The sequence below is a fragment of the Thermobia domestica genome, chromosome 8 (genome assembly GCF_964235325.1).
Source record: "Thermobia domestica chromosome 8, izTheDome1.hap1.1, whole genome shotgun sequence".
Lineage (NCBI taxonomy): Eukaryota > Metazoa > Arthropoda > Insecta > Zygentoma > Lepismatidae > Thermobia > Thermobia domestica.
Window position 1 is genome coordinate 220,145,991 of NC_137461.1, and position 7,844 is coordinate 220,153,834.

At 41.3% G+C, this 7,844-nt stretch overlaps 1 protein-coding gene across 1 annotated transcript; it reads right to left on the bottom strand.

Annotated features, from left to right (window-relative positions):
* Positions 1-1,271: 1,271 nt before the first annotated feature.
* LOC145692463 (uncharacterized) lies at positions 1,272-1,775 on the bottom strand. Its single transcript, XM_081767771.1, has one exon. The coding sequence runs from the start codon at positions 1,773-1,775 to the stop codon at positions 1,272-1,274; it is 504 nt and encodes a 167-aa protein (XP_081623897.1).
* Positions 1,776-7,844: the final 6,069 nt, after the last annotated feature.

Consider the following 7,844-nt stretch of genomic DNA (forward strand, 5'->3'; position numbering starts at 1 on the left):
TCCTTTGGTGAGGATACACTCCCCCTTCTCCCCGTCCTAACGGCTATCTTTGGGGGTGAAAGTTGAAAACTGCGACTGTTTACCAAAAGAATATTCCAATACCATGTTTGGGCAAAGAGAACACTATTTTGGAAGTGAAATAAGAAAATACTAACATACTTTCCCCTCTTGGTAGGATAGGTACAAACAAACAATGAGACACTTGCACACATAATTGTCGCTGATGATCAGAACCTGGGTAAGGTAATGGAACCAGTTTATTCAGTGCACGTTTGTAGATGCCGCTTCCAGTACGTACAGTAACAACTCTCACTAGGGAGTCTTTTCCCAGATGCACTTCTTCAATTACGCCTAAGCGCCATGACAAAGGAGGAATGTTTGCTTCCTTCAACACACGATAGTACCTGGGGTTATATTGTTCTTTTGAAAAAAAAACACTTCTTTCTCTGCTGGAGTCCGTTCAGATATTCCTTCGACCACCGCTTCCAAATCACTTGAAAATATTTTTGTTGAGCTGCCAACGGTCTAGTCTGTTTTTAGGGAGGTCAGTTATGTCTGGCTCAGGGATAGAGGTGAGGGGTTTGCCTATGAGGAAATGGCCGGGGGTTAAAATATTTGTATCGCTTGGGTCGTCGTTGAGTTTTGTTATAGGACGAGAGTTGAGACACGCCTCAATTTGCGCTAAGAGCGTACAAAATTCTTCAAAGGTCAATGTCGCGCACCTTGTAGTTCTGACGAGATGATGCTTCATAGATTTCACTCCTGCCTTCCACAATCCCGCAAAGTGCGGAGATTGCGCCGGGATGAAATGCCATTGTATACCTTTCGAAGATGTGAACTCCACCACCTCTTGTATAATTCTTTAAGCGCATTATTCGTACCTACAAATATTTTGCCATTATCGCTGTAAATTTTATTGCATTTGCCTCTTCTTGCTATAAACCTCCTCATGGCTGCAAGGAAAGATTCGGTTGTGAGGGCACTGACCACTTCCAAATGTCTGGCTCTTGTAGACAGTCAAACAAATACCGGTACATAATATTTTTGAGCGATTTGCTTCTGAAAGTTGATTTTATGTTAATAGGCCCTGCATAATCGACCGCACAATTTGAAAACGCTTGTGCCGGCCGTACTCTGTGAGATGGCAATTGTCCCATTTGTTGAGTTAGAGGTGGTGCTTTGAGACGAAAACATGTCACACAATGATGAATGATTTTCTTTGCTAATTGACGACACTTTAGGGATCCAGTATTGTTGACGTACAGCGAATACTAATAATTGTAACCCAGCGCGAAGATGTCTTTATGCTCATTTTCCAAAATCAGTGTTGCCAGATGCGAATTTGAAGGAATAATGGCTGGATGCTTGCCTTCATAGGGAAGGTTACTGTTTTCTAACCTTCCACCCATTCGTAGCACTTGATTCTCATCCAGTAGGAAGTACAAAATTTTGAGAGGGCTACGTGCTGAGATTTGATTATCTGCACTGATATCCTTGATTTCTTGTTTATACTCCCTTTGTTGTACTAATCTGATAGACAGCTGTAATGAATTGTTTAGTTCATTCGTTGATAGACTGCCTGTCTTCCGCTCGCTTCCTCTTCTTGCATTGTGCATGAAACGGCGACAATAAGCTATCACTCGTACTAGCTTCGATAGTCCGGAAAACTTGCTGATGACGTCATCCTGCGGCTCTTGTGTAGTCAAAGTTACGACTGTTTTTCTTTTGCTTCGGTAACGTCCTGAATGCTGGATTTCTTTCTTGAAGAAGGCCATGAGTCCTTGGGCAGTGACAAACATGGAGGCCCCTCCCACCAGATCTTTCGGTCCTGAGTGGAAGCAGGTTCCACAACACGAGAGATCCACAGGGTTGTCTGCTGATCTGCAGTGATGCCAGTCGCTGATTTGAGTCAGGTCCTGTATTTGGGTAACTCTGTTCGCAACAAACGGTTTCTATCTCGTGGGCAGTGATGATAACCAAGCAAGCACAATTTGGGAATCAGACCACAAATAATATCTTGAACTGTAGAACAGGTAGTATTTTATGAAGTGAAGTTGCGAGTACCAATGCTGCACACAACTCTAGACGGGCTAATGTGATTTCCTTTAGTGGTGCTACTCGTGATTTCGCACACAGCAATTGTGTTTTTATTTGACCCCATTGATTCCTAGATACATGCTCCATAAGCTGTCCGCAAACGCACATAGTTCGATACTGACTGGTTCTCCTTCCACTAAAAGGAAACGATCTACTTGAATATCTTTAATGAATACTAATTGTTGTTGCAAGTGTTGCAATCTTGTGTGAAATATCGGCGGTAGTTTGTCATCCCATGCGATTGGTTCTAACCACAATCTTTCCAGAAAACACGTGTATGGGATTACTACTGGACTTATCAAGCCTAATGGATCAAAGATGGTTGCTACCACAGACGCTACTTGTCGCTTGGTAACGCTACCCGAATTTCCAATGGTGCCTGATGGTAGCCGATGTTTAATGAAAAATTTGTCCTTGCCTGGATGCCAGGAGAGACCTATGTTGACGACCTCCACATCTTGAAAATGGACGGGAAATTTAATTTCTCGATTATCTGGCGGAATGGCTTCCAACAAAGCTGCTCTATTTGAACACCATTTCCTAAGTTGAATCCTCCCCCTTGAAGCTTTGCTTGTGACCTTAAGGCCTCCTCTGTGCTGCTCGCGCCGCTTGCGAGATCATCCATGAAAAAATCTTCTTTTAATATTTTCGATGCCTGAGGGAATAGATGTAATTTCTCTTCCGCCAGCTGTTGCAAGCATCTTGTAGCTAAGAATGATGATGAAGCCGTGCCATAGGTTACGGTCAGAAGCTCGAATGTTCGAATTGGTTCTTCAGGTGATCTTCGCCATAGAATACGTTGCAATAATATGTCATCGGGGTGCACTCTAATTGCGCTGTACATTTTCTCTACGTCAGCAGTAAATACTATAGTATAGGCACGAAATCGCAATATGATAGAGAACAGGTCTTGCTGCAACGTAGGCCCCACCATGAGAATATCATTTAGTGACTTGTCATTTGTAGATTTGGCTGACGCATCGAACACCACTCGGACCTTCGTTGTGGAACTACTGCATTTGAACAGCGGATGCGGGAGGTAAAAGGCTGCTCCTTTGTATTCTCATAACTGTGATTCTTGAACTTCTTTCATGTGCCCAGTTGTTCGTATTCCTCCAGAAAATTTACATATACCGTTCGTAGCTCGAGTTGACGCTGTAGCTTCCGCTCCAGTTGTTATAGTCTAACTGTTGCTTGTTGAAATGAGTCACCAAATACAGATCGGTCTTCACGCAATGGCAAATGAACCACAAATTTGCCTGTCTCGCACAAAATGTTTAACATGCTGACTCTTCGGCGGTCTGAGGGTTCATGAACACTTCTTCCAGCTCCCTAAAACGACGAAGTTGATCGTGAAGATTGTCTTCTGTTCTGGTGAAGAATGACGTCACTTAACTGTTCCTGTGGCATTCTGATGGAATGCTTCCTGAGATGACCCAACCCAGCTGTGTGTCTTGTAGTACCGGAAGCTCTTCTCCCAGTACTTCCGTTCCGCTTTGAGTATCCTGAAGAATACTTCAGCACCCAACAACAAGTCGACCTTCCCTGGAACGTTGAAAGTGGGATCCGACAGTGCTATATTTTTCGGGATTCTCCAACTCTTGGAGTCCACTCTTTCCGTACGTAAATTACCAGTGTTACGTGGCAACACTGAAAAATTGATGTTTGGCTGATATTATGTTACTATTGACTGTAGGGCGATGTCAACACAAAACCGTGCTTTGACGCAGCGTCGTTTATGCCTTGGTTGGGCACATGCCTTCTGTGTTTCTCGAGACACAGAGGCTGGACCAATGCCTCCGAAATGAAGTGGCTCTTGGAGGTGCTATCCAGGAGGCACCGACATGTTATCCACTGTCCATTGCTGTCCTTAACCTTCACCATGGCCGTGGAGAGTAACAGCTGTGACGTATGCAACCCTTTAAGTGTACAATATGAACACTGAACATTATCTTGCTCCTCTTGAGCTCCATTGAGCATGTTGCTGCTTCTGTTATTCTCCGTCTTTCTTCCGTCTGAAGACGATGACTCGCTTGATTGTTTATTATTATAATGCAACAATGTATTATGCTTTCTGCCGCATTTTTACACCAACTTCATTTGCATTCGCTTGCTTGAAGATTTTCCCGCAAACAGTTAATACAGAGGTTATTCCTGCGAACACACTTACTCTTTTGTTTGTCACTCGCTTTGATAACTGATTGGCATGCAAATAGAGGGTGTGCTTCTTTGCAAAACTGACATGCACGATAAACTGTGGACACATACGCCTTCGTATGATTGCCCTTAACATCCTTTGTTTGTGATTGATGCACTCTGGCCCTATTTACTTCACTTGTGTTTGCATTCATTGTTTCAAAGCCTTGGCACCTTTTCTCCAAAAATGACAGAAATTTGTCAAGCGTGGGAAATGGTGTTTCAATTTTGCGTAGCTCCCATGCTTTTCTACTGCTATTGTCTAATCGTGACAGAAAGTGTTGAATGAGAATGACATCTAATAGCTGATAATCTGTTTTGAGTATTTGTATTGCATTCTTGTTGCTTGCCGCGGTGTTTACAAACTCCCTGAGTTCTGCTACGTTTTTCTTTTGCACTTGACGAATATTAAGGATCTCATGAATGTACGATGCAGCTATTAGTGGTTTATTTGAGTACCTGTCTGACAGTAATTTCCATGCTATAGTGTAGTTTGCTTCTGTGATTGGCAAATTTTGTACCAATTTTAGTGCTTCCCCTTTCAAATATGATCTCAAATACTGCAGGTTTTGAATAGTAATGTCTTTATTATTATGTATAAATGATCTGAATGTGTCCTCATAGGAAAGCCACTGTTGGTAATCCTCGTCGAAGTGAGGAATCTGAATCGCGGGCAACTTTATTTGTGTGTGTGTGTGTTAGCTCTTCATGCGTCATGATATGAAGACTGATTCTTGTGTTCCTGTTTCGACAGAAGCGTTTGTAATTGCACCTTACACCGAAATCCAAGTTTGTGATTTCTACCCCTGTATTATCTGTTTCATCCTCTTGCTCGATTTCAATGACATCTTTTATTTGTTGCAGTTTTAACCACTCTCTGTCCAGATGCTCCACCCACGCTTCCCCATTTTGTTGGGTTTCATCAAATTCATTTATAAATGTCTGTATGCGCGAAATATTCCCTTTGTACACAGCGCGTTGGCGTAACAGGCATTGTATCTCACTCATTTCTACAATTGATTTAACTAAGCAAGGAAATAAAGGATGAGCCAGATAAATATTGACCTTTGTTGTAAAACTGCTGATTTTGCTTTGCTGCTGCAATCCTTAGCCTCTTCCCTCCGATCTGGATGTGATGTGGCACCACAATAATGACACCGACACGCGGGAAATGTTCTTCCCGACGCTCACATACGCCGCCATATTGTTTTTTAATTCACTGAATTAATTTGTCCACTAAAAACTGTCCACACACTAACTAGTTCTAGCTCCACTTGTGTATCGGGCCCTGGTTGGACAAGTGTTCGTTACGTTTGATTGATGCATTATAGTTGGAGGACCACTGTTAATTTATAAACAGAATTGTATTTTCTAGGAGGTACATCCACGGATACGCCAGTTGAATAATGGTCACATTCGCATTCAATAGTAATTCAATTTATTACATATATAATACGTTGACTAGCCTAACATATATAAATCAATTAAAGAAATATGTGAATATTAATTGTAGAATAATATAGTTCACAAAATGTGGCCTATAACTTGAATCTATTGTTCACTTGCTTGTTTGTTTGTTTCTTTGCTTATAATTTAGACACTAAATGAATGTATCTCAGGGGACGCGGTGGCTTAGTGGTAGAGCCTTCACCTCCGGTGCTTGGGGTCCCGCGTTCGATCCAAGCTCGCCCCGTGTGCACTTTTTGGTGGACAAACACCGTGCTCGTGGGCTTTCTCGGGGTTCTCCCGTTTCCTCCCACTTTCTTCATTCCCCCATTTCACTAATCTCCCATCATCACCGTCTCCTTTAGCCTAACCGGCATAAACGTTGGACGTAAAACTTAAAGATTTCATTTCATTTCATGAATGTATCTAATACCCACACAATATATTCGAACTCTCTCTCTATTTAATTCCTTCCAAGCATACAACTTGATTGAGCTTGTTAAACAGTTGTTGTATTGCGATGCACTTATGCTAAATGAGATTGTTTATGTCAATATTAAAATGTTAATTTTACGCACTACACATAGCCACCCGCGCACTGCACATCTTTACTCACTTCTGTTCCTCTCAATGAACCCTCTTCCTTTGGTGAGGACACACTCCTCCTTCAACCCTCCTTACCGGTTGTCTTTGGGGGTGAAAGTTGAAAACTGTGACCGTTTACCAAAAGAATATTCCAATCCCATCTTTGGGCAAAGAGAACACATTATTTTGGAAGGGAAATAAGAAAATACTAAAAATGATGTTTACGCCACCGACTATTACCGTATGGTGTACGAATTGTTTGGAATTATCTGACGATCGCTTCCCTACTCACTGGCAAACGCCATCCAAGAATCGAAAACAATCAGTTTTCATCGGAGAATGAAATACAATTTTGAATGCGCTGTGGCGTGCTGCAATGGGGATAGCACGATTGTGCCTTCTTGTTATTTGTAATTTTATAAGCAGATATTTTTTTGTTTTGCAATGTGTAGACACACTCCTTGCAGTATCAAAATATCGTTGCATGTTTTGTGGCTGGCACCTCATTGATAAACATGAATGACTGCGTACTACAACTCCAGATGAACACACATTACCCTTGTCGGTTTAATCTTATGTATACGCATGATATTCTTCTTCGTTTGAATGGTACTATAATCCTATAAACAGTTGCTAAGAAAATACACAACACAGGACTAATGATGCAACGACTTCTATTACACACATATAATGTTCAATTATGTGACATTTAGTAAACTCTGTCAGTTTCTCGGTGTCCACGCGCAGTAATTCCAATTGTACTGTATGCTTATTCCACCACCTGTGTTATACTTCTCGACTATTTATAACACTGGTATACAAAATTTTGCTTATTATTATTTCTTGATGAATTTTTATGTATTTTGACCCCCTGAACACGAATCTGGCACTTATTTTTATGTAGTGTCAATATTTTCAATGATATAAGCATGTTTTATTTTTCTCCTATACTGATTTATGCAGAGTAATTTGCGTCCTTTTACTTCGATACTCGCTAGGTGGTATCGCATTTGTTATTAAAGATAATTGTTCGGAGTACGAAACAGAGAATATAGATTCTAAAGATACATAGCAGAATTGTAAATTGATTAAATAGAGTTATTCAAGTGTGAAGCTGATTTTGGAGAAAACAAAATATAAGGAACATCAATGGGATGTGTGTGGGGATTTCAAAATTATTGGTTTTCTTCTTGGGTTGCAAAGTGGTTATACTAAATATTCCTGCTTTCTATGTCTGTGGGACAGTCGGACAACTAACCAGCATTATGATCAAACCACGTGGCCTGAAAGAACGGAGCTTATTCCAGGAACACATAATGTGATAAATGAAGCATTAGTGCCCAGGGAGAAGATTCCCATGCCAACATTACATATTAACCTGGGATTGGCAAAACAATTTGTGAAAGCTCTGGGTCGCAATTCACCTGCCCTACAATGTATTAAACAAATGTTTCCAGCTTTATCACAGGCAAAAGTTCTGGCTGGCATTTTCACAGGGCCTCAGATTCATGTCATGCTTA

What these genes read in the sequence shown, in the direction of transcription:
- LOC145692463 (XM_081767771.1), bottom strand. Translation starts at nt 1,775, where the DNA reads ATGGCCTTCTTCAAGAAAGAAATCCAGCATTCAGGACGTTACCGAAGC.